Here is a 26,671-nt window from a genome sequence, read left to right on the forward strand (position 1 = left end):
TCCAGCAAGGCACCATTCGACCGTCCAGCAGCAGCAACAGCGGCAACAGCAGCAGCAGCAGCAGCAGCAGCAGCAGCAGCAGCAGCAACAGCAGCAGCAGCAGCAGCAGAGGCAACAGCAGCAATACCGGCAACACCACACTGCGGCTTCCTGGTGAGTTCTTCATCAGCAGCCAAGCCTCAGCAGCATCACCGGCCGGTTTCGTACAAGATCTGAAGCGCGCCATGTCTCAGGTGCGGCCGACACTCCCACGTCCGGTCCAGCGCGCCACGTACGTCCCGACGGCACTCCAGACGGCGACACACGTCTTCGTGCGCAGGGACTGTCACCGCTACCCGCTGGACGCTCCATACGACGGACCGTTCCCGGTTACCGAAAGGACCACCAAAACCATCACCATCGACCGTCGACAGAAAAAGGAGGTCATCAGCATCGACCGGTGTAAGGCCGCCTTCCTGGAGACGCCAGACGAATCCGGTCATCGACAGTCTGACCTGCCGACTGTGCAGCCGCACGGTACTCAGTCCAGCGGCCCGCCGGCCGCGCCACCGCTCAGCAATGAGCCCAGCGGCCCGGAGCTTCTGATCTACGGTGACGCACCAAATCGCCCTGCAGCTGTCGCTCGGGCTGACGCTGCACCATTGCAGCCTCAGCCGATACTACGGACGACCCGCTCCGGCCGCGTCGTACGACCTCCGGTGAGATATCGCCATGTCACTTTTGTCCGCGACATGTCTGGCGAGGGGGTACTGTAGGGATCATCTATGCGATTTGTCATTTCATGTTGTCATTTTCATTTATATTGTCACCGCTTTATTAATCAATCTGTTACCTGTTGCCAATTGCGCGTCAAGTTTGTTTGTTATTTGTAAACCGGCCTGCCGCTGGCCTCAACCTTCCTAGTAACCGCTGTGCCATACGCTATAGAACGTGTCGTGCAAAGGTCACGGCGGCACCCCTGAGGCGGCCGCTGCCCGTACGTTTAGGAACCCATTGTCGTGACGTCATGCCTGTGAGCAAAGGTCGCGGTAGGGGCTCTCCCGGCAGCCGGACGATGACGCATACGTTAAGCTTGTCTCTCGCCGCGCCTGCGGGCATATTGGTAGTACTAGGGACGGCCAGCATATGACCGCGGCTTTCGGCGACATTGTCAATTCGTTTCTCGACTCTGCTGTTCGCTACAAGACAATACACATAGAAAACGGCTCGGGCATTTGGAGAAGAGCGGCTACTCTGAGGCGAGGGAAGAACACGGAGATTCACACAAACGACCTGACTAGGTTGCACCGGCCACAGTCGACCGAGGTGGGCTTCCGCGCCCTTAAAGACGCCTCTGACTGGCCATTGCGCTGACACCCTGGTCGGACCACGGTCATTGATCGGACCCTGCCACTGGTTCGTGCTCAGGCTGCCTTAGCGGGTAGACCTGCTCGACCAGACGCCCCACTGGTGGGCGAGTGCTCGGTTCCGACTTTCACCGCCGGTCCAACAGCGTTCTGCTGGTTCCCGCCGATCCGGTTACGACACCGCAAGTGCCGTACCGACTCGGGCGTCCCAGGTGGGCGTAACGGTTACCACACCAGTTCGCGACCCCCAGGCTCTGTCAGCCGTCGTACGGCTCTCGGACGGACACTCTAATAGATCAGCCACAGATCAATAGGTTGTCACAGACCGTCCGTCCAGCCAAGCGCTACCCACAGCGCAGTACGACAGGTTCACAGTTACGAGTCGGGTTGGATGCCGACGCCGAGGCTTGGTTGTGTTGGTGGCAGGTGATTGTAGTCCATGGTGAAGTTCATTCATCTGTTTCTGGAGTGTAACATGATCCTGGAGCCTTCCCCTGAGGTCTGAAACAGCTGCTACCAGTGATTGTTGATGCTAACACATGGCAAACCATGAGCATGACTAGGCTACAGTTACAGGAGGGCTTACTGAGCAGTGAGCTTAGGGGGCAGGGGCTGCCTCAGGCTGCCTCAGCCCTAGTTGAAAAGCCCTAATAGTTACTTGTTTACTATTATGATGTAATGTCCTGGGCACAAAATGACCTTAGTAGTTGGCATGCCCTAAACCCCCAATAAACAAACAATTACAAGCCTCTGTTGAGAAAGTGGTCACTTGCCTCATATCTCTGGCCATGGAAAACTGGCTAGTGACTATGCAATAAACAAAGCAAATAACATTTACTTGGCAGTAGCTTGTAGCTGCCTGTGGTTACAGCCAAGGCTATATAAACCTGAAAGGGCTTATGCTGAAACCTGAAAGGGTTACAGCTGAAAGGGCACTCTTATATCAGAAAGTTGAGGGATCTTCAGTTGCAGTTAATTATCCATGATATGCTCTCAGCTCTGATCTGCAACTCGCCTATTAGCAAGTCATCTGCATCAATAAACCTTCAGAAAATCAGGAATGGTTCTTCGGTGCTTCATCCTCACAATCTCTGTGAGGTGTGAGATCAGCCATAACCTGAGTGCCAGATCAAAGAAGCTGCTGCTCCTGGTACATGATGCTGAAAGTCCCAGGCTAGATATCGATAGGGATGCCATGCACCTGGATACTGACCATTGTGGACAGTTGTCTGGCTATGAATTAAGTCAGGCACAGTTATATGGCGACAGCACAGCCCTGATGACTGCCTCAATAGACAATAACAGCCAGAACTGATAAAACCTCTATAGGATCACTCAATTGCTAGAGGAAGCTTTAAGTCATGGTTAGGGCCTATCATTGTGCACACAAATAACCATGACAGCCTTTAAAAGATTATAATTTTTTTTTGTGTTTTGTCATCCTAAATGGCTGTCTGAAGGAACATTCAGTACTGTGATGAGCTTAGTACTGCTCTAGCCTCTAGCTTGATAATTATATTATGTTTGGCATCATTGGTATCACTGGAAACTTTTCTTGTTCATCCATGTGCATCTCACTGATTTCCGATGCAAACACGCAATGGGAGCACAATAGGTACTAACATCATCTTTGCAATAACACGGCGAAACAAACCCAGATGTGCCCTCATGCCCCCGCGGTCGGTGACCTGCCGTCGCCCCTGCCGCCGCGCGCTCGGCACACCTGTCGTGGTCGCCGGCACACCTGGTCCCCGGGCTGTCAGTCGCTGCGCCCGTATCGTCGGTACACCGTCCGCCTCGCCGAGCGTCCGGCCGGACTGTTGCGATCCGGGAATGGTTGCCTTATTCTGACTAGTAACTTGGAGTAAACTGCGACGTGGGGTGGTCTCTCGGACGACATGGTTCTGTGGAAGCTTCCGCTTACTTGCGATTCGATAGAAGTCAGTGCAATTTGTGAGAATTATTGCTCTTGGTGACGTACTACCGTGTTCTCGTATCGGTAAATGCCGTGAGAAGCTATGCGTGACGTGATCGGTTTTATCGCTACTGTTTGATAAAGCACAACGCCCGTCGGTGGCGGTTCGTTTCTCCAATATGGCGACATTTGGACTCGGGGACGTGCACGGCCCATCTGGTCTGTCACAGGTGACTCGCAGTCAGTGAGTGTGACTCAGTGAGTTTGGCTCGACTCCCCGGCGACCCGCAGGTGCCATCGATCGCGACTCAAAAGTCATACCCGGTGGGAGGACAGGTGTGATCCGTGAACGCCCGGCGACCGAGGCGGGCTCAGTGTCAGTGTGCCAGAGCCGGACATAGTGTGACGGAGGCGGATATGGTGTGCCGGATGTAGGCACAGTTTGACGAAGGCAGATATCAATGTGGCCGAGCCGGGAAACGGCAGTGAAGAAATAGCGTAGCAGACTGAACAGACGTAATTGACTGCAAGATCGCGTAGTGGAGGCGCACAAATAGATTGTGAATAGCTCTCCAGTACTCCCACCGTCGGTTGGGACCACAGCGGTTGCGGGTGATCGACTCGCCTTGTTGGACATCCCGCAGCGCTGCGTCCCCCTCGTATCAGCCTGACATTTGCCTGTCGCCCGAGAACCGCACAATGTGACATGGTGGTGCGGCTGTCTGTCCCTGCGGCGTGGCGTGGCGTGGCAATATGTGACAGTCTGCGGAGGGAGTGTGTCGCGGTACAGCGTCGCCCGGTGCGGCTGTGAGACTGTGCGACGGTGCTATACCGATAGACGGACACAGTGTTCAGGCTCCAGGCATGTATCCTTCAGTGAACACCAACTGGGCTAAGGTATGCACTTGCGGAGAATATCTGGGGGTCGTTTGTGTTGTGTTTGGCTTCTTTTTATCTTAGTTCTTCTCTGCGATGTGTCGAAGCGGCTAGTGTCGGTCACGCACGGTGTGCTTATTGAACGCGATTTTTTACGCGGCTTTTTTCTAGCTTTACACCCGTAACAGCTGTTCTGTGTTCACTCAACTGTTCATCTAACAAACCATCCCACTCTGAAGCACTCAGCCTGGCTAACCCCGTGCCCTACGTCATACAGCGCTGCACTGCACACCTCAAATACCCCTATAGTGTCCGATAGTGCACCCCTGTGCACCCATATAGCCTCTAGCGTTGTATCCGTCCATACTTGGCAGCCTCTAACGTTGTACCCCTCTGTACCCACAGCGCCTGATGGTGTACCCAGAGGAGGAGGAGGGCGACGGACTGCGCCTGCCGCTCTGATGGTGTATCCCTGTGTTCCCCGCAGCGCCTGATGGTGTACCCAGAGGAGGAGGAGGGCGACGGGCTGCGGCTGCCGCTCTCGCCGGTCGGTCAGCGGGGATACGGCCTGGACCGTAACCGGCGCTCCTCGGCCGAGGACTTTGGCTCCACCAGCGAGGAGGACGAGATGGTGCTCCATCCGCTGGAGAGCGTCCTCAAACAGATCAGAGAAAGGTCAGCAGACGAGAGGGAGCTGAAGGGGGCGGGCTGGGTCAGTGACTGGACTGGAGTGGGTGCAGATTGTTAGCCCCCGGATTGGATGGGGAGGGGCGGGGTCAGGTGCCGGACTTGCTCGGGGGGGGGGGGAGGGGGAGGTAGGGTCAGGGCTCGGGCTGGGCGGGGAACTGGGGGTGGGTTGACTGGTGAGTCACGTCAGGGCCTGCATAAAACGATGGGAAGGTGAAGCAACGAGCCAGCATAAAATGGGCCGACGAAGACAGCTATATGTCTTATCGAATAGGTAGATGAGAGGCCGGAGTCAGTTATAGGAGACAAGACGACAGAAGGCATTCACCGAGTCATTCCGAATCACGAGTCATTCCGCAAACACAAACGTCATATTGGTTTGTCTGTGCCCGGCAGGCCGGTCCAGCCGCGCCGCTGGGCCTACTGCTGCTCGGGCGTCGTGTTCGCCGGCATGATCGGCCTGGTGGTCGGCTTCACCATGGCCTACGGCCTGTTCCTCTCGCTGGAGGCGCCGTGTGCTCACTCGCGGGTCTGGCTCACCGGTTCCGACCACGTCCACCAGCGGCTGCTCAGCGACCTCCGGCCAGAGAACGTCGCCAACTTCCTGAGGTCAGTCCGGCGGCGACGGCAGCGCCGGCTGGTGGCGCGGAGGGGAACTAAGGAGTGCTGCCGGTGGGGGGCTGGGAACTGCCGGTGCTGTGTTTGGTGAAGGGTTGTTGATTTGGGTGCCGGATTTGGTGCTGGTGGTCCCGGAAATGGTGCTGGTGGTGGGGCCTTGGTATGTGAGGAGTGTGTGCTGCTACTTGCATGCCTTATGGAATTGTACTCGGTTTATCCCGCGCCCTGGTGGGGTCTGTTTATAACGCGACCTGGTGGGGGGGGGGGGGGGGCTATTTTTTGCCCCCCCCCCCTTGTATCTCCGAAACTACTGGACGGATCCGCAAAATTCAAACGGCGTTCGAAAGGCCTGTCAAATTTGTCGAGGGAAACCAAATTTCATTGACCTCGGGGTCACCGATGACGTCACAGGTCAGGTCAAAGATGAAATGTTTCACCGTTCACGGGTCTTCTAAGGAATGCGCTATAACACCGAGGAAAACGCATTTTGTCGAGAATCAGCGGTAGGGCGTCAGTTGCCTAGTAGATATGTTGCTATTAGAGGTCACTGGCAATACCAGGTCAGGTCAGAGGCAGTGTGGCCAAATTGGTGATGTTGCGGGAAAATTCACCCCCAATGAAAAGTATAATGACATCCTCAGAAATTTTAAAATTACATCATCACAACGTTTTTGTTGTGAAAGCATACCTAGTGAAGGAATAAAGACTAAAAATGTTCCAATGTACGATTCACACCGTCATACTCGTACTGTCGCGCTTGCAATGTTTTTTTTCATCTTTGATGACAATATTTGATTTTTTTTTTACTTTTCGCCAGATTTTGACGTCAGGTATAGTTTTTCCACATAACTTGTAAAAACTGCACCTAAAATGACACTGAAGACGAGTTTTTTGAAAATAGTGACATCCTCATACAACTTTTTTATACATCCTCCCCCCTAACGCTAAACCAATTTGGCCACACTGGTCAGAGGTCAGGTCACCAAGGGTCACAGGTCAGGTCACATGAGCCCAACTTTACTAAGGTTGTGTGATACATGTTTTATGGCCAATTTTTCATTTCCAACTCAATGGTGTTGGTTATAAGACTATCAGGTACGGCTAAGGTCACTTTCTGGTGAAGTTTAGGTCAAGGTCAGGTCAAGGTCAGGCCAAAAAAGGTCAAATTTTAAAGTTGATAGTTTTGCATAAAATGGGTATTGATTCGATGCAGCTCGTCACGGCGAGTCTAATGGTGGTCTTTGTTTTGCGCTACGGGGTCTAGAATTGCTAAAAATTGAGTTTGAAAATTTGACGTCATCAATTTTGAACAGTTTTTTCGCTATAACTTCGCCAAAAAAAGAGGTATCAATCTTAAATTTGGTATGTGGATGGTAGGTGGTAAGGACTATCACATATATTCCGATTTTTGCGAAATTCAAAAAACTTTTTGGATTTTTGATTATTATATCCAAAAAATCTATTTTTTGATTTTTGGGGGTCAAAATCCAAAAATTTCAAAAATCCGAGATAACAGTTTTGTAGCCCTGTCCAATCGACAGCTTTTATGTCTTTATCATTTTTCTGTATTTGCAAAGCTATAGGCCTGACAGCTCTTCCCGCGAAACCCTTTTTTGGGTCGAAAACGGCAGAACATGACGTCACTCTGACGTCATTTCCGGCCAACCTATCATAGCCTTTGGAAAATTTTTGGTCACAATGTGTAAAATTGATGTCCGGGAGGGTACTGAAAGTTTGGTGACGATCGGCGCAGCGGTTCTGGAGATATATCGAAAAGTCTGGAGGGGGGGGGGCAAAAAATAGCCCCCCCCACCAGGTCGCGGGTTATTGGGAGTGACGGTTGAGAAACCGTATAGTTGTTGGGCGCTTTATGAGCTTGCTGTCCCACTGCAGCCAACGACACACAAGTAGATAACAAGCGAAACTGAGCAATTTGCAAATAAGATGTCACTTTTTGATAATTTGATCGAGACTGGCCTGGCCTTAATATTACGTGATATCCTGTTATGAGGGGCTGGGCAATGCAACGATGTTGATATTTGCCATTGCTCATTCTTTCTCGAAGCCAATACTTTGACGTCATACTTCTGTCATCTGCCGGTTCCGTAGCCGGTCCCGTAACTCAGTCGGTAGAGCGTTGGACTCCGCGTGGTTAGAGCACGCGTCCCGGTTACAGCAGTCCGGGTTTCGAGTGCGACGGGCGCCCGGTATGCCCCGATGCGGAGGCAAGCCCGATGATTTATGAGCCCGCTGGTGGGTATAGTTGCGGTTGGTGACAGGTCGTAGCCAGCTGAAGTCAGTGAAGGGACCAACCGTACGCAGCTATGTGCGTACGTTAAACTTTGGACTCTAAAATCTGCCATCGACGGGAACTGCACGATCGGAGGGTGAAGGCAAGGCCCAGAGTATAGACAGCGCAAGGCCAAGGCCAACGCAACAAACTCTGCTTAGCGCGCGCTCTGTTCTTGTGAATTTCTCCGTTAAAAAAAAATCGGACATTTTTTTTTAATTTGCGATGTTCATGCCACTGGGTCCAATGGGCAGTGGGCATGGACCCGCTGGGGTGAGTGCTTCTGTCTGAGACACCCGAGTCGGACAGCTTTACGCTGCCGCCAGCTGCACCCTCCGGCTGTAATCTGGTGCACGTTGCCGAGTGCCAGTCACCACGGTGCATAGTGTCATTGTCAGTCACTACTGTAGTGTTCACCGCACAGTATTTGTAGTAGTTACTGCACAGTGCACGGTGTGTGTGTCAGTCACTACAGCCGCCGAGACAGACGCTAGCTGCCGCGCCTCTCCAGCATCTGTCAGAAGCCGGCAGGGCCACTGTTAATGCTAGCGGACCGACAGAATGACAGCTAATGACAGATGGTTGCTCCGCTGCTCTCGTTTCTCCGCTCCTAACGTCTGGCCTGACTGACTGGCGGCTGTCCTGTGTGGGGCTGGCTGACGGCTGTCCTGTCCGACGGACTGTGTCCGATCCAGCGGTAGCTTTACCAACGGACTGTGCGATCCAATCGGTACAGCGAACCAGCGGTAGTCCGTCCAGCTACCCTGTTGTATTTTGGGACCAGTCGCATTTTCTGCTCCGCTCGGCGTGTCTTAGTTGCCGGTACGGCGCATTGATAGCTAAACTGGAAATCAGTTCAAATGGCGACAAATCGTATGATGGTCTTCTGTTTGCTTTTACACTTGGATGCAATGATTATTCTTTCGGTTCGGGCTTACATGTTTTTTTTTTGCGTAACATCGCATTGGGTACTTCAAAAGGAGTTGCCCTCGGACTTTTGAGGTAGCTGACAATGATTGGTTCCGATGTTGTATATTATCCCCAAACGCTGCCAACTTCAACCTTAATTAAATGACCTGGTGCCAGATAACATTAATAAAGATGTGTCAGTTTAGGGACGCTTCCGAAATGTTACCAAAATTAACGACTCATCAGAGATCAATCGACCGTTTCACGTCACGTTCCAAAGCAATCGACCAAAAGTGTGGCTTGTAACACCACCGCAGGTATCTGCGCACCCTTTGTGACCGGGCCACGACCTGGCACTGCTGGCGGCGTCCAAAGCAAACAGGTGCGCGCCGCGGCGGTGACACAGCGGTCCGGTGCCGACCGGGACGCGTCGTGCCGTCGGTCCACCGGGCGTGCCTGGCAGCGCCTCAGTGCCGCATTGTTGGTGACCTGGCGTGTAGTTGGCGGCGAGGGCGTCGGCGGACCGCCGTCCGACCGCCTTCCGACCGCCGTCGATCGGAGGCGTGCCCAGCCGGCTGCGTGGCTCGCCCCACCGCCGGCCGCCGCCCACCGGCCAAAAACAACAACAGCCGACCGCCGACGGCCGACGGCCGGGGCGCGGGCGGCGGCGGCGGCGGTGTCGAGTGGCGTCGCCCGGTGCGCGCGGTGTGTGAGAGTGCTCCGCCGGTGTGCGTGTGTTCCGTGCTCGTGGTGGAGCCCAGAGCGGTCGCCCATGCTGAGCTGGAGCAGGCAGGTGGCTGTCCCCGTGGAGGTGCTGGGGAGGCAGGGACGGGATCGGGACGGTCCTGTCCGGGTCTGTGTGGTTCTGGGGAGGGTAGATGGTCCATGTAGGCAGGCGTCCAAAAGGTGGTGCTGTGCCGCCTCGGTGGATGCCAGGTGGCGACTGAGGCGTAGCTGTGGCGCATTTCAGAAACTAGCCGTCTGTTTGTTTAGAAATTATTCACGTCACGTAGGTGTGACGTTTCTCGCTTTTCTGCCAGATGATCTCTGCTGTGGAAGGCGATCGCATTTCCTTGTATTTTCGGCACGCTTTGTAGTCCGTCTTTTACTATTGCAAAATTAAATGAAACTCTTCTCTGTTTTTGCAAGCGATAGGCTACGAAGAGGACAATTTTGATTTCCGACCATGCAACGCAGGGTTACATTCATCGATAGTTGTCCGTGGGCCAATCCCAAATCTGTCACGACTTGATTTCTGATTATTGATGTGTGCTGTAGATCGATAGGCATAAGGGCTTGTGTGAAGATAAGCGATGCTCCTTCGTGCCATGACACTGGTGTTGTGTTATGTGTGCCACCCCTTAGTCTCTGCTGTAATGTGTGGGGTATGCTTCACCTCTTTCCCTTGTCCCCGGTGAAGTATGCGGTATTTGCCGGCCTCTGTCCCCCGCCCTTGTGAGGTAAAGCACCTTATACCATGCCTTCTGGTGCTACTGTATAACACGTGGCGTCGTGCCATCTTCGGTACTGCTGTGTCGTAAATACCCCCTCCCGGGTTTTCTGTGGTCCGTGTGTCATCTTCTCGGGCTGGCGTCAGGTCGCAGACTGTCCCGCTGCCCTGACTGAGAGTCATGCATCGCTCAGGTCCCTGACCCGTGTTGGCTGGTGCTTCTTCTTCCTGTCACGGGTCCCAGTATCGATGTCTGTCTGTGAGGTCCCCTGATCCCCGCCACGTGAGTGTGTGCAGGTGCTGCCCTCTGTGGCCGTCCACACCCCGCGCCCCCTGGTGTCTGCTCCCTCGGCTCCTCCCTCAAACGATATCGGTGCGGCGCGCGGCAGGACCAGCGGCGTCAGTAGTGCGGCGCCCGGCCGCCAGTCGGCGCCACCGTCGGCGTCACGTGACCGCGCCGTCGGCCCGACGGGATGCAGCGCGAGCTGACGTACGTCGGCGGCCGTCTCAGTGGCCCGACCATGGCGCGCGCTATGGTGCCCAGGAACCTGCTCTGGTCCGGCGTGCTGGCCGCCGCCATCGCCTTCTTCATAGCAGGTGTGGAGCGCTCGGAGCTGGTGACTGGTGTGTCAGCTAGCGGAGGGAGCCCCGGGGTGGACCGGGCTCGGAGGTAGTGTGTCAGCCAGGAGAGTGTCCTGGGGTTGTTAGGTCGGGGTAGCCCTCAGGAGCCGCCGGTGGGTGCTGAGTAAGGCGGGGTCCGGTGGGAGGCCCGACGTTTGGTGCCGCTGTATGGTCCCCTGGGTGAGGGCGGGTCTTTGGTGCGAGCTGGCAGACTGGTGGGGCTGAGAGGCCCGGTTGAGGTCGGGATTCCCCAGGGATAAGGTTGGGACTGGGTGTTAGGGATAGCATCGGCTCCCCTCCCTCCCCAAGGTGAGAGCAGGTGACCTCAGGAGATTGGGCGAGGGGCTCGTCCGAATTGAAAATAGACAACTGTCGTTTTCTTCAACTCCTAGCCTTCACAAACTGTTCATAGAGATGGTTCAATCTGGGTCAATGTTATGCCATGTTTTCCCTCTGACTCAATCGGGTCCCTGTCTCTCAGCGTTGGTGACAGTGTGGCTTGTGTTCGGTGTTTGGACGGCGGCTGTGGGTATTTATTTGTCAGCCAATAGGTGATGAATGTGTTTGTACGCACGGCGGTCCCCTCTGTTTGTGTTGGGAGCCCCGGTTGGGCACAAATGGCCCGGTCCCTCTGACGTTTGGGCCGGTTATCCTACCAGACTATATGAGGCCGGTTTGGCCGGTTTGGACCGGTTGTGTGTGCTATATGAGCGTGTGATTGTTGCTTTAAGCTCTGAGTTAATCAAGGGTTGTGCAATGTGTGAGCCATATAGGGTCATAGGTTCACAGCCACAGGCCTGTGACGTTAGCTGTTGTGTCTCTCTGCTGTTTGTGGCTGGTGAGTCGACACTTGTGCTGAGTTGTGCCGACATCCGTACTGTTGTGTTGGTGTGCTGCTGCGATGTCGCTGTCCCGTACCCAGTATAACATGGATCTCACCTGGATTGATCATCTTGTCGTGATGTGTTTTATCGTCTATCAACTTGTTCCTTGTATTCGGTGGTGAGTTTGGGAGGTCCGAGATGCGGTGTCTCGAATAGATTTTTGCGAGCAAGCATTAGGTTGTGTGATCACGGTCTTTTTTCGTGTCAGCATCACATACAGAGCTACGCTCGACTGCACTGCACGTTTCAACCCTTTCAGTGCAAAGTATTATTTGTCTGACGGTCGCTGAATGCCTGAATGACGGTCGCTGAGGGTCAGCAAAGTGGCCCATGTTGTCCACATAGCGGAAGCATTTGGTCGGTTGAGACATCAGCCGAAACCGGTACCGCACGACAGGACCATTGGACACCGCTGGTTGCTGGTATTAAGTTCCCGGTATCGATTGTTTGGTAATGTGCTCCCAGTATCGAGTGCCCGGCGTCGGTCTCGGTGCTTCTACGTTTTACATTCGTGGTGCGGCGGCATTCGGTCGCCGTGCCGGCTCATCTCTGATATAACTATCAGCTATGAAGGCTCAGGGAGTGTAGCTGTGGTACATACAAATGCCAGAGAATGTCGCTACCGTGCTCAGCGCCGCTCACTCTCACCATTTTCGGCTGGGCTGAGCAATATACCTAGCTGAGTAGTTATCACGTCTTGCATCGACATTACGAGACGTAGCTCGTTGCTGGTTCTTAGACGAAGCGTGGTATAGCGTGGCCTTCTCTGTGCACAAACCGTCACCGGGCGCTCGGCTGGTGGTCCCGGTGGCAGACGCTCCGGCACTTGGCTCTCCTCAGACGGTGTGACGGAGACACCGATATATTCTCCGGTGGGCCGCGACCCTGCCGCCGGGGTCGTCTAAATCTGTCTCTGCTGTCCGAGAGACCTCGAGATGTTTTGCCGCCTCTTCCCTTCCCCCGCCCGTCTGCCAAGAGCCGCCGGTGAACAGACTTGGTGGCTGCTCTGACGGTGATATTCGCGTATGACTGCTCTGATGCGAGTACATATGTGTTAGAGAGGAAAAGGCGGGATATCTGGATGTCGATTAGAAGGCATCGCTCGTTATTCAAATATTATATCGTTACTATCTTCTTGCATATTGTCAGACCGAACCTAACCAACCTAACCTGGCCTTACCTATAATAACGATGTCCAGCGCACTCACATTGAACACCTCACTTAATCATTTGTTATATCGGATATCCTAGCCAGCTGTCATTGGTTCATAAAGCTCATAATCACAATACAGACTTCGTTGTTATTTATCTTATCCTAAACAAGTGCCTTTAGCTCATTAACCTCGTCATTACGGTATAACGAGTTTGTTGTTGTTTATCTTATCCTAACCAGCTGCCATTGGCTCATCAAACTCATCATTACGCTCTAACCAGTTTGTTGTCGCTGGTCGGTCGGCCATGGTCCCATGTGTAGCCGGCTGACACGGTTTGTGTTCGGTGCCCCGTCTGTGTATTGTTGTTGGCCGCGGCCGGCCGCTCGCGCTGGACCGGCTGCGGCGGGCGATCATTCCGCAGATGCCGGCTGGCGGTGTCCGGTGGCCGGTGATCGGCCAACGTCCACCTCCCACACATTCCTGTCGAAACAAACTGTCAGTGAGACAGACAGGGTGGTTAGCCACCTCGACAGGTATTTGGGGTGAGAAGGTCACCGAAAAATAACTCTGTTCTGTCGGACGTGTTTTCTCGACTGTCAGATACAAGGGAGGCTGGTGTTCGGGCTGTCTTCTGCCCTGTCCGGTAGTCGGTAATGCAATAGCGTGGTGCAAACGATTAGGTCTCGGGGCTGTTGTATTCAGACTGGCTTGTTGTAGTCAGTAGTTCGATGCCAAGATCAGATGTGAAGCATTACACAATCGTCACAATCTCCATTTTACAAAGGTTTGGTCGATGAAGGAGAATCAATGTCGCGTAATCCAAGAAACTCTTGATCCTCACCGCCCTTTGAAGTCCGCTATACCTCTTCCGGCACAAGCTCGTGTCATGCTCACGCAAGTATAACTACACTTTCGCTAACTGTGGCCCTTGCACACATACTTACCGTGATCTTTCGTACTTGTCTCTCCGTGGTCTGTGTGTAACTTAATTTGCTGTACTGTTCAGTGATTGGCGTAGCATGCTCAGATCGCTGATTGTGTTTTGGTTTATAGCATATCTGTCTGGCTGGTGTAATTGCCAGTGTGTCGTCCCAACATACCACATTTGCCTATACCAGTAAAACGCCTTTTGGACGAAGAACGAGCGAGCGAGATAGTGAGCCCTGCACGCAGGGGCGGCGCCACGGGTTTTCGATAGGGGGGGACGGGGACCGAAAATCCCAAAAGTAGATACCTACTGATCGTGTATGCAAAAAAAAAAACGAGGCACGTAACGCCGCGAAACTTGGCAAGGCCCAAAACACATCGAATGGTGCATCCCGTTTCCAAACTTATCCTAGGACACCTAAGATCGATCACCTTTTCAAGCATCCTTGCCTCTAAATCAAAATTTGCAGTCTTGCCAACTCAAAGCTGGTTTCCTACAAGCTGCGATTGCTTAGGTATGAGTAGCAGTGCCAGCTATTCTTACGTTTCGTACTTTCAAATTTTCGATCTTACGTCTGGTCAGCTTCAGGGCTTCACCATCATATAGTCATGGAGGAAAAGTGGGAATGTCTTCCGCTCTGACAAGTGCGCCAAAACTGCAATATAATTTCAGAATCATGACATCACCACCTGATCCATATGCAACGGGCAGGGTGCAGCTAATGGCTAGCCGTCAGTGGTCATGTCATCGGTGGTCACTCAAAAGGTCATGCTAGGTCATGGAAGGTCACCAGCCGTTATTTGATCACACTTTCTGATGGATTTTACTTGCCAAGAGCTTCGCGGGAAAAACGAGCGCATGCACCGTTGAAAAAATTGAGTGAAAGGGTCTCAGGTCCGGCGACCTCTGCAGGTGAAATGCCCCAGGGTAGGATTCCGGTGCTTGTTGATTAACTTCGTCAAAAATGGCAATAGAGCTGTGATGTCGGCACCATTGTGTTCGTCATGATCGAGCTGGCAGTTGGCACGACCTGCATCGTTCTCATATTCACCCTCCAATCGTAACAACTACAGCAGGGATTGGCAAATGGCGGGGCACCCCCTTTGGGAGGTAATGAAGGTCTCTGGAAACCTCATCCCACATCTCTTTAGCATTAGTGGCTCTCCTTATGGAACAGGTTTCTTGACTGGTCTGTTTCACCCCAGAATTCAAAGACTAGTCAAGGTAAAACCGAGCGCACCACAGTGAGCACAATTTGATAAGCTGGTGTATCTCAATTTTCATGTAGAACGTTTCACGTATCACGGACCTAAAACCCTTTCGTGCACTCATGCAAAAGCAACTGCCATGTTTCAACAGCTGGTAATGGCATTTTCACAGCCGCTGACGTAAGAAGGGGAGGGATGGGGGCTCGATTAGACCCCCAGCCGTTCGGCCGCCGACCGAACTTAGTTTTGCAGAAAAAAAAAACGAGTGCTATCGAACCCCTTGACGAGAGGGAGCCGATGCTATATCCAATTATAAGGTCTTGGGCTACTGCGTGCTTTTTTGGTCCTGCCTGTGATCTATCCGAACACTTCTCCCCACAAGTGCTGGGGTTAAATGGCATAGATTTCAAATGGTTCCTGTGGTAGAACTGCCATGCTTGAATTTGACTAATTAGGAATGGAAAATTTTCATATAGTAACGGAAATCTATGGAATTTCAGTGAACTTGGTTTTATCGGCAATGGGGTCTGGCAGTGGGGTGGGGAGGTAATAAGTAATAACCCTGCCTGGCGCCCCAAAAAGGGGGCACGATCCCCGAGGCCCTGCCGATCACCTTATAACTACAGGCATCACAGCTCCACACCTTTTGCAGATGGCCAGGACCCCCTGCGATGCATCCCAACAGCAATCTTTATTCAGAACCTGCCTTGATTAACCAACGATGCATTAAATGCGACGGATAGCTCTATAATGCATTATTATCAACTATTGAACGGGCCTCGCCGATAGGGGGGTACTGTACCCCCCTAACTTTCGATAGCGGGGGACCTGTCCCCCCCGTCCCCCCCGGTGGCGCCGCCCATGCCTGCACGTGCAGAAGGGCGAGAGGGTACTGTCAACGGGCTTGTGCAAAGCACCCTTCTAACCGGTCGCTAGCGGTGTACCAAATTTGAACGCAATCGGCCCAGCCGTTCCTGAGATCCGGAAGCGGCATTCTGCACGTGCGCACGTGCAAACGGGGTCCAAAATGACTTTTGCACGGCACCCTACTAACCGATCCCCAACCGTGTACCAAATTTGAGCGCAATCGGCCCAGCCGTTCTCGAGATCTGGAAACGCCCCCTGCACGTGCGCACGTGCAGTAGCACCCTAACCGCAACACATGGGAATGCATTGCCTGGTGGGTGCCTACCTGTAAGCCAAGTTTCAGCGAAATCGCCCCAGTAATTACCGAGTTACTGAAATGGGAACAAATTTGGCACCTCTTATTGTTGTATTTTGCACGTGCAGTGGGGGTCACTCACATAGATGAAGAGTATCCGACCTTTGGCAGGAGAGATGCAGCTACCCTATAAAAATGACCGCAAGACAATCGCTCAAGCCGCTGCTGAGATATGGGCCTCTCAAAATCATTACTTTTGCAAAACTGCTTGAACACCCTTGACTTTTCACGTGGCACGTGCCACGGCGGTCACTGAGATGTATCAAAAGTAGTCAATTACGGGGTAGAAGAGATGGGGCTACCCAGTAAAAAAGACCGCAGGCCATTCGGTCCAGCGGTTGCTGAGATATAAGCCTCTCAAAAGCGTTACAGGCCGGGCCGGGCCGGGCTGGGCCGGGCTGGGCCGGGCCGGGCCCAGTGGCGGCGGATTCGATTTTGGCGTGGGGGGGCAAGATCCCAGTCGAGCTGATGTCATATGCGGATCCAGAAAGGCGTTTTCGACGCTGTAGGGGACATACCCCCCCAAAAAAAGTGTCCAAAATCCAAAAACTCATCGGATTTCGATTCCTTACGGATCTACTGCTGAACAGTATAAAGCAAAAAAAAAAAAATCCTGATAAAAAAGTGTTTTATTAGGAAACAAGGTACGTTTGTCTATTTCGGACGATGCAGGGGCCAGGGGAGGGAGAATAAATATTTGCTTTAAATGCCCGCTCCCTGGATCCGCCAGTGGACGATGTAACGCTTTTCGTATTGCTGTATTAGAAAAAAAAATCGCTAATAGGAAAAGTTGTGCCATAACCCGATCGCATATTAGATGTTGAAGAACGATTCCAAACCTTTTGAAGTAGGCGAGCGCTATTCTTCAATGAGGTAACTCGTTACCATTTCCTCTGTTCATTTTACGTTCGATTGCCGTTTAACCTTCCTTTAAAAAGTATTTCTGAGACAGATATCAACTGAAACTAGCTCACAGCGGGAGGAGACCGCTCAAACATTCAGAGACAGTCGGTCGCATCTAAACCTATTGGGACAGCGATCCGCCAGAAACACTCCTCAAGGCAGTGGTTCGCCAACTAAGCTCACCCAGACGGGCTGTCTCGATGGGTTTATACAGTTAGTCTACAGCAAGGCTTAACTAAGGCCCAAACGCTCGTCAAGCTGGGAACGAAGGGCTGAGGTGAGGGAGCGCGGCGGTGGGCTGGGGTGAAGGAACGGTGGACTGGAACGAGAATCCAGAAGCTCTTTTTTGTTTTTGTTTTGTTTTGTTGGGTTAGGCCCTTTCGGTCTGACGAGACCATTTCAGGGCCGGAAGGATGATAGGAATTAGGGGGAGACATTGGTCTGGGCAGACACCCTAGAGAGTCGCCGGGGCTGAGCCCGTCCGAAAGGACAGACCGATCAGCCCCCCCCCCCCCAAGCACTCTCTGCACCCGGCTACGGGGTGCGCTCCGTCGGGAGCAGCGGTGCCGCTCCAAGGGAGCAGCCCGCATGAGGTAAAGGTGCCTGTCCAGCCCGGAGTGGGGGTTGCGGCGTGGAGGAGAAGGATTTATGTGTCCTGAGGATGGAAGCGATGGAACGGAGCTGCCAGAAACTCTTGGTAGGGCGTTTCTTTATTAGGGCTTTAGGGTGTTTTGCCACAATTTGCCACAATTACCAAATTTTGCCACATCTACCGGTTCAGGCACTCGAGAATCAGCGGCCAGTGATATCTGCAAAGACGAAGCATTTCCAACCCAGCTTCAGCCTGGTGTCAGGGTGCCTCAGGTGGCTTTAATTACAGTTGCACATACCAAACGACCTCAGTGCAGCCAGTCCATGTGGCCGAAACCATTCGGAACAGACTTCAACAAAAAGTGAGACAAGGTTAGTGCTATCGTTAAGTGCCATTATAGACTTGGTCCCCGTTGGCTTGACCCACTGGAAGGTGGTAGTTATCGGACGCTGTGGGGCATACTCATTTTTCCAAAATGCCTCAGATTTTGCTTTCTTGTTCATAGGCGGCGGAACGGGGAGGGCACCGGGGCACCGTGCCCCCCTTTGATTTTGGCATTTTAACGTTGGCCCTATGGGCGTTGCATGGAAAGAATGGGACCAAAAGTCGGCATTGCCCCCCCCCCTCCCCTTAATTGAAGGTGTTCCGCCGCTACTGTTCGTGTTTGATGCTCTTTATTCTATAGTCAGCCTTTAGACAGAGGGGGGGGGGAGCACTGGCACTAATGATCAGTGCCCTAACCCTCAAAAGTTTCCAACATAAATTTTTACTTTTTTAATAGTGAAAACTGAAATAAAGCGGATACTGAACTGTGAACATCCAGTTTTTACACTGGCCCCACACAAGCCTCCGAATGCCCAAAGCAGATCTCTGATGACTGGCCTTTGGGTGTCATACCATACCGTGCATTGGTCAATGTCGTCAATGTGTACGACCTCGGCCTTTACCATTTTATACCATTTTATTTGGAAACTGTTGCGCTCGAAAAAAATCAGGGGAGTGGCTTATTATGAGCGCTCATCAGTCCTAACTACCCGCAAGCGAATGGCTAGCCCTTCCGTCTCCGCTCGCTTGCGATTTGGCATTTATGTAGGTACAAAATAGAGGCAAATGACCACTGAAGGTATGAGTTGCGTCTCTTGCACACATCTATAAATAGAATCTGAAAAGACAAAAAAAAAGGATATAAAGCGGAAATGGTTAGCATTTACACATATTCAAAAGGCACCGTTGGACAAACTGTAGGGGCGCATAGCTATTAGCTGCAATATCAGATTTCCTCATGTTTAGGGCACAAATTATGGAGGGGCAAGAATATACGTTTGCCCCTCCTCCAAAAGTTTCTTAGGGAACGATGCCTCCTCTGCCACCCCGTATCCGTCGCCCCTGTAAACGGTCACTGAAGGCCTGGGTTGCCGCTGCGTCACGTTGACGCTTATAATGCCTCCAAAACTAGGTTGAAGAGAGGAAAACTTCAATTGAACGTAAACGCTTGCCATTTAAGAAAGGTAACGTATGATAAAGTATATGGGCATCTGGTTATATCTTCAGATGATCGAACGGAATAATCAGGTATATGGTTTCTTGTCTAAGCTTTGTCACAAATTATGGGGGGGCAAAAAGATACTTTTGCCCCCCCACGAGTTTGCCAGGGGGGCAGCTGCCCCCCCTGCCCCCCCGAATCCGCCGCCCCTGGCCGGGCCGCTCATACTGAGATTTTTCCGTTATATTGAAAAGACTTCGCTTCGCTCGCTGCGCTCGCTCGCTCGTAACCAGTATAACGCCTTTTCGGGCGACTAACGGAGCGAGCGAGAGGGTGGGCCTTGCACGTGCGAAATTGCGAGGGGGTACCTCCAACTGACTTGTGCACGGCACCCTACTAACTGGTCTCTAGCGATGTGCCAAATTTGGGCACAATCGGCCCAGCCGTTCTCGAGATCTGGAAGCGGCACCCTGCACGTGCGCACGTGCAAAATGGGTCCCAACTGACTTGTGCACGGCACCCTACTAACCGGTCCCTAACCGTGTACCAAATTTGAGCGCAATCGGTCCAGCCGTTCCCGAGATCTGGAAACGACCCCTGCACGTGCGCACGTGCAGCAGCACCCCAACTCTGGCACATGTATATGCAGTGCCTAGTGGGTGCCTACCTACATGCCAACTTTCAGCGCAATCGGCCAAGTAGTTACCGAGATATTGCAACAATTACAAAACTGACACCTTTTCGTTTTGCACGTGGCACGTGCATAAGGGGTCACCCACATGCATCGGGAATAGTCCAATACTTGGTAGAAGGAATGAAGCTACCCTACAAAAATTACCGCGTGTAAATCGGTCAAGTGGTTGCTGAGATATAAGCCTCGCAAAAGCGTGACCACGGCCGGCCGGCCGGCCGGCCGGCCGCTCATACTCAGAAATTTCCGTTAATCTAAGGAAAGACTACGCTCGCTTCGCTCGCTCCGTAATCATATGCTGCGTTTTTCGAATTAAGCCTAGCATAGTCATGCCGTAGCATTTGTGCATATCTGTGAGTTGTAGCACGGTGACTATAGTTGTATGTTGTGTCCGTCACGTCAGGTTTGTTCTTATGGCAGGCGTTGTTTGTTTTGTGGTACTTTTCTGTATGATGTAATAATGGAGCTGTGGAGTTTGCTAATTATTACATTAGCAAACTCCACATTATGTCCTTTAGTGAATTTCTGTATGATGTTCATCGTTGATGTTATTGATTTATTACAGTCCCTTTCACGAGAAGAAGTAGCCCCACTGTAAACAAGTAGTTTCTCCGTACTATGTAGTAATGTCTCGACCGATGGCTCCGTTGAATGGGTTACTGTACCAGCACGTTTCCCGGTGCTGTCAGGGGTTCTGCTGGGGCGGTTCGCCTTTCGCGGAGAATCAACAGGCGGCTCGAACTCCCGCCGCTACGCCAAGGCGGCCCAGTATCTGCTGGATAAGATCGACGCCAGCTCGCTGGGTCGGTTCCTCAGGTAACCAGCACGCCAGAACGCTGCTCGATCCTCGCGCTGACCGGAAGGACTTTGGCTAGTCAGCACTGGTCTGCTGTAGACTCTGCTCTTTTGTTGTTCGCCCGACGTTTCCGCTCAGTAAATGGAGCTGTTTTATGTTGGAAGCTTGCGTTAGCATCAGTGGCCCCGTTGATTTTTTTATGTTTGCAGCTCGGCAGAAGACATGCCTGTTCTTGCAATCGGCATGTATTTTTGTGTTTTGCACGCCGATTCCCCGTACGCTTGGAACTAATTGGGCTTATTCGTGTATTCCTGACTACCGATGGAATAAATTGTGTTTGTAGCCGTATTTTAGCACGAGGCATTTAAACTGTAGGTGAGGGACACGATCGTTACGGAGCTCCTTTACAAATAAGTATCATTTAAAATGGCTCTATATATTCCCGACCGGGGCTGGGAAAATGCGTTTTATTCACCGAGGTTTTTGTGCGGAGGACCGAGTGCCGGTAGGCACGAGGTCCGTAGCCAAAAACCGAGGTGAATAAAACTGCATTTTCACAGCCCAAGGTTGGGAAGAGATTTACCACATGCCGTACCGGCGCAACAGTTAATATCATATTCTTTTGATATTATACATTATATTCTTAATATTTTGTTAATATTATATTAATACTACCTATGTTCACATCTATAGTCACCGTGATTATTTTTTGTGTTTTTCATTATTAGGCTGCGTTGAGTATGAAAGATTGAATTCCCTGCTTCCTCCTTATTTAGGGTTTGAAAAAGCCGAGGATGAAGATGGTGAAGAGCCAGACAGTGCTGCCAGATTTGGAGGATTTCCGCAAATCTGGAGGATTTTGAACTCTATTTGCGGACAAATTTCGCGTTTGGAGGATTTTTGATTCTGGAGGAAAATCTGGAGGATTTGTCACCCGATTAATATATTCAATTTCATGGAAAAATACAACGCGTTCAAGACTCAAAAGACATTTTCCTGCCCAGCTTCACCCTACCCGTTAGGATATATCACTGCCCTTTATCACCGTGAGACTGGAATGTCTCAGTCTGTAGCTATATCCACGAATATCATGGTGACTATTTGTTCCTATTTCGTGTACGATTGTACCATATGTTTTTGAAGGTACCGAACTACTGGCGGATCAAAGGGGGACATTTGGCGCAAATTCCCCCCCCCCCCTCCTGCAGCGTCCAAAATCGAAGAAAATTTTCGTTTTTTTTCAAGGATAAAACGAAAACTAAACAACTTTTATTATAAAAAAGCATCTTTTAAACTACACAGCAGTGCGAAAGGAATCGAAATCCGATGAGTTTTTAGAATTTGGAGAAACCTTTTCGGAGATATGCCCTCCCGCAGCGTCCAAGACCGCCTATCTGGATCCGCCAATGGGATTTGGAGGAATCTGGAGGATTTTTGTAACTGATCTGGAGGATTACAGCCTTCTCCATCTGGCAGCACTGGAGCCAGAAGTTAGAATAAAGATATGGAGTCTAGCAGGAGTGAGGAAACCGTGAAGAAAACTGAAAATTGGGTAAAACGCTGAATCAAACGCGTCTTGGATGCCAGCTGGAACAATAAGTTAAAACAAAGAAGTATATGTAGTCCAGCAGGATTGAGAAAACCGTGAGGAAAACTGAAAATTGGGTGAAACTCTGAATGAAACACGTCTTGGATCCCAGTTGGAACAATATCAAATGTTTCATTGCGGCACGTTAAGATGCGTCGCGCATTTAAATTGTTCGTTTTTTTCTGCGTGCATTATGTAGTAATAATGACTATTCTGACCATGTCTTACAGCAATAAATACATTGGCATTGAAACGATAACCCTGTTTAGTTGAATTACACTGACAGCAAAAGTAGGAAGTTTACACGCACAGCCACTGTTGCTGTTGCTGTTAGTGAACACACAATCCGTAAATATCTTCTTTGGAATTGGTTCTTCCGCTCAGAATATTCAGTAAAACTTTGTCTGGGAAAATCAAAAAGCCCTAGGGCCGAATCGTTTCCCAAATACCTTCAACATTAGCCGAGGCGGGCCGAAGCCATTTCCCAAATGCACGTGCTAATGTTAACCCGCGCCCCGTAGGGGGGGGGCCGAAACGGCCCCCCCTGTCCTTTTCGGTCGATATCTCTTAAACGGCTGGAGATATCGCCACCAAACTTTCAGGACCCCTCCGGGCATCAATTTTACACATTGTGACCAAAAATTTTACCAGAGGCTATGATATGTTGGCCACAAATGACGTCAGAGTGACGTCATGTTCTGTCATTTTCGACCGAAAAAAGACCTTCGCGAGAAGACCTGTCAGGACTACAGCTTTGAAGATACAGAAAAATGATCAAGACATAAAAGGTGTAGAATTGACAGGGCTACAAAACTGCTATATCGAATTTTTGAAATTTTTGAGTTTTGACCCCCAAAAATCAAAAAAGCATTTTTTGGATATATTCGCCAAAAAATCCAAAAAGTTTTTTGAGTTTCGAAAAAACCGGAATATATGTGATAGTGCCTACCGTCTTCTATCTACATACCAAATTTCAGATCGATACCTCGTTTTTTGGCCAAGTTATAGCGAAAAAACTGTTCAAAAATGATTACGTCAAATTTTCAAACTCAATTTTTGGCAATTCTAGAACTCGTAGAGCAAAACGAAGACCACCATTAGACTCCCCGTGACGAGCTGCATCGAATCGATACCCATTTTATGCAAAAATATCAACTTTGAAATTTGACCTAATTTGACCTGACCTTGACCTGACCTTCACCAAAACGTGACCTAGGCTGGCCCCAAAGGCTACCTAACCCACATAATCGCATTTGTCATGTAAAATGGACCATAAAACATGTATCACACGACACATTCATATTGTGACCCCCGGTGACCTGACCTCGCTGTGACCTGACCTGGTATCAGTGACCTCAGATAGCAAAGTATGTGTTTGACGAACAATGTACCATCGATGGTTTTTAATAAATTACCAATTTACTCGCTTTCACAGCACATTTCTTGAATTGCCTGTGAACGGTGAAAATCTGACCTTTGACCTGACCTGTGACGTCATCGGTTTGACCTAGGTCAATGAAATTTGGTCACAAGGTAGTTCCCGGGTGGGGCTATCGAACTCCGTTTGAATTTTGAAAATCGGCCGGTAACTTTCCGAGATCTTAGGGGGGGCCGAAACGGCCCCCCCCCCCCTACGGGTGGTAGGGTCCGCCGGTAGCCCTACGGGGCGCGGGTTAAAGGGATGTCTCGGCATGTGGTAAACTGATTTCCCACCACCATTTATGTTTGCTTAAAAAATATGAAGATCGTATCCTGCATATTTGCAACCCTTTAATGCTTTTATATGTGGGACATTCGTTGTGACGCTGGGAGCTCGTCGGGGTCCTCTGAGCGGGTCCGGCCGGGCCGCCCCTGGGTCTTATCCCGGCGGGGCGCCGCCGGACGGCATACGCCGGCTAAACCACCCGTACACACACTGTCACACCACCTTCACCAGCACCACCTGCGGGCACCACCGGCACCACGGGCTCCGGGGGCGGCGGCGCGGCGACCGTATGTTGATTGTGTTGCGTGGCGGCGGACGACAGCCGACCCGACAGCAGCTTACACAAGCGCCGCCCGCCCGCCGAGCTGGTGACGCGTTTGGCCGCCACGGTGACGGCGTTTATGTCCGTAGTGACAGGTAGGGTGGGGATGGCGCGGGGAGGGGGAGCACGACCGACTCGGAGCGCGCCGGGCGTCGTCTTTGGCTTCCATTCATAATTCATGTCACCCGTTTATTAGAGCGGTTTAAACATTTCTGATCCTAGACATAATGTTTGTCACACGGAGCAGCTAACACTCACGCACGATGCGAGCTGTTGAAGGCTGGGCTTACTACAGTTGAGCTATGCTCAGGGCCCGCGTGCAGTCCCGGTGAGGCGACATCTCAGCCGTGTGCCAGCAGTGACGGTTGGCCCTGGTCTGAAGGACGTCCGGGATTTGCGTGTGTACGAGTGTGCAAGTTTCTTTTGCAGTTGGAGCAGCAGGAATCGGCAGCTTGCATGCAACTTTTCATTATGGTGGTCGGTTGTAGATGCGCGAGAAGGGCAGCGTAAGATCACGCAGGATTTTGATGATGATAGTGCGACTTATAGTCCGATTTTGCTGTCAAATTGATGAGGAAAACAATGCAACAATATTATGAGGCAGGAGTTTTAGGTATGCGCTCGTTGTTTCATTCAAAAATTTACAGCAATTTTGAAAGCTAAGCGGTTCTACAATGGTGGATAGTGAAGAGCTGTGATGGTGACCGTGTGTCTGTTTGGAGCTCTACGTGCTCAGCTCCTGCGCACCGCGGCACACTTGAGTGCACCTTCGTACCCACCTAGTCACTAACTCGCTGTCACCAGTGCCCTGCCTTCTTGAGACCCTCTCTTGTACAGTGTCCTAAAGTTACACCTTATTGCCTTACTAGCACACCATTTATTGATCATCATGCCGTACTAACGCGCTATCGCCCCTGCCACTGTCTGGATTGCTAGCCGCGCCAGGGTAGGTGAGAGGCATGCCACCCACGGGCCACGACTCGCCAACGAGCGTCACAGTTGGTTTCTTTGAGACTCTCCCGATGCCGCGGAGGGGATAACCATGAGCATGCTTACGAATGTATATGATGACTAGCTTGCATGTTTGCGTGCTTGGTGCTTGATGCATCGTCTCACTATACCAGCTAAACAGCCCATGAATGTTATCTGTATTTTGTGTTTGCTCTTGAGTATGATATCCGAAAGTCCTTGCGGCTTATTTGATGCGTGCAATGTTATATTATTCTTGTCAGCGATACATTTTTATCGTGATTTCGAGTACCTTTGCTCCATCATCACTTGGATAGCAATGCTGTTAATCAAATAAGTTCCCAACAACATCTCAGGCATTATCAGCTTGCTTGTGACGTTCTTTTAAACTGACCGAGTACACATTTTATCAGTCTTGTGTCTTTAAAATGTCGCCGATATCACCTCCCGTTCCCGCATTTCTCTGACGCCTACCGGTATCACCCACCACAGGGAGCTGACGCGGCGACCGCACGTGGCCGGACTGCCCGAGAACGAGCGTCTGGCCCAGTACGTGGCGGACACGTGGCGCGCCCAGGGCCTGGACCGGGTGGAGGAGCTGCGGTATGACGTGCTGCTCTCCTACCCGGACGGACAGAATCCCAACCTGGTGAGGAGGGAGGCGCAGCTGGAAGACATGGTGACATTGGCGGGGGACTGGGAGGAGACCAGGGCTTCCACTCCGCACACCTGTCGGAGTATGTGCCAAGATTAAGAAGTGCTCGTTTTGGCGACTGAAGTTGAACGGCATTGCGCGATCCGGTGTAAATCAGAGGCCTGTTTCACTAACGAATAAAACTTGTATTTACAAAGAAAAAGCTTGAGTTTACAAGAAATAATTACCAACATTTGAGATTTGGATTTCACGAAACCTTTGAACATGAATTTTGAGTTTAAAATTTGCAAACTTTTTTACATGAAAAAGTTTGCTAGAAAACATGGGAATCGCAAACTTTCTGTTTCACGAAGACCAGAAACTTGAAAGAAAATATCGTAATTATAAACCTGAAATTCCAGTGGTCCTGACGCTCGGAATTTTGATACTTTTTGTGCAATAATGCAAAACAGTCATATATTTAGAACAACTATGCTTTGTTGAGTCCAAGAGGTGCCACTGGCGATGAAGCTTAGTGAAATCTGTTTTTTCGTAGTTGGTAAAAATACTTATGAATTGTAAACTACAAACACTTGTAAATACAAGTTTTTAGTGAAACAGGCCTCTGACGGGGAGGGGGTAGCTATTTACACACCTGTTTTACATCAAGCTGGCATACCGCCACCAGCCATCGATTAATGTTGTATGTGCGCACTGCGCTGACACCTCGTGTTGACTATAGGCCAATAGGAAGTATTGGAGCAGTCTTAGTGGAATTCATGTACCGCCTTGCCTTGAAAATCCTTCGCTGATTTCTGAGTTTGTTGTTTTCTGGTTGATAATAGGGAGTACTGCGCGCTTGCGTACGTGATGCGCTCTT

The 26,671-nt window shown here is 51.1% G+C and overlaps 1 protein-coding gene across 9 annotated transcripts in view; it reads left to right on the top strand.

The window, feature by feature from the left end:
- Window positions 1-26,671, top strand: part of LOC122369970 (N-acetylated-alpha-linked acidic dipeptidase 2-like) — a 40,177-nt gene that overhangs the window by 2,916 nt on the left and 10,590 nt on the right. For 2 of the 9 annotated variants that reach the window (XM_043345165.1, XM_043345167.1), the window contains 5 exons: window positions 4,625-4,812; window positions 5,221-5,433; window positions 10,481-10,688; window positions 20,467-20,593; window positions 25,650-25,806. In XM_043345165.1, the coding sequence (XP_043201100.1) occupies window positions 10,565-10,688; window positions 20,467-20,593; window positions 25,650-25,806 (408 nt within the window). In that variant the 5' untranslated portion in view covers window positions 4,625-4,812; window positions 5,221-5,433; window positions 10,481-10,564. Of the gene's footprint in view, window positions 1-4,023; window positions 4,159-4,542; window positions 4,813-5,220; window positions 5,434-9,318; window positions 9,435-10,480; window positions 10,689-20,466; window positions 20,594-25,649; window positions 25,807-26,671 lie in introns of those variants that run through there. The other 7 variants (XM_043345168.1, XM_043345166.1, XM_043345163.1 and 4 more) reach the window with 5 other exon arrangements.

Source organism: Amphibalanus amphitrite, unplaced genomic scaffold, assembly GCF_019059575.1.
Source record: "Amphibalanus amphitrite isolate SeventyFive unplaced genomic scaffold, NRLGWU_Aamphi_draft 001087F_arrow, whole genome shotgun sequence".
NCBI classification, from domain to species: Eukaryota; Metazoa; Arthropoda; class Thecostraca; order Balanomorpha; family Balanidae; genus Amphibalanus; species Amphibalanus amphitrite.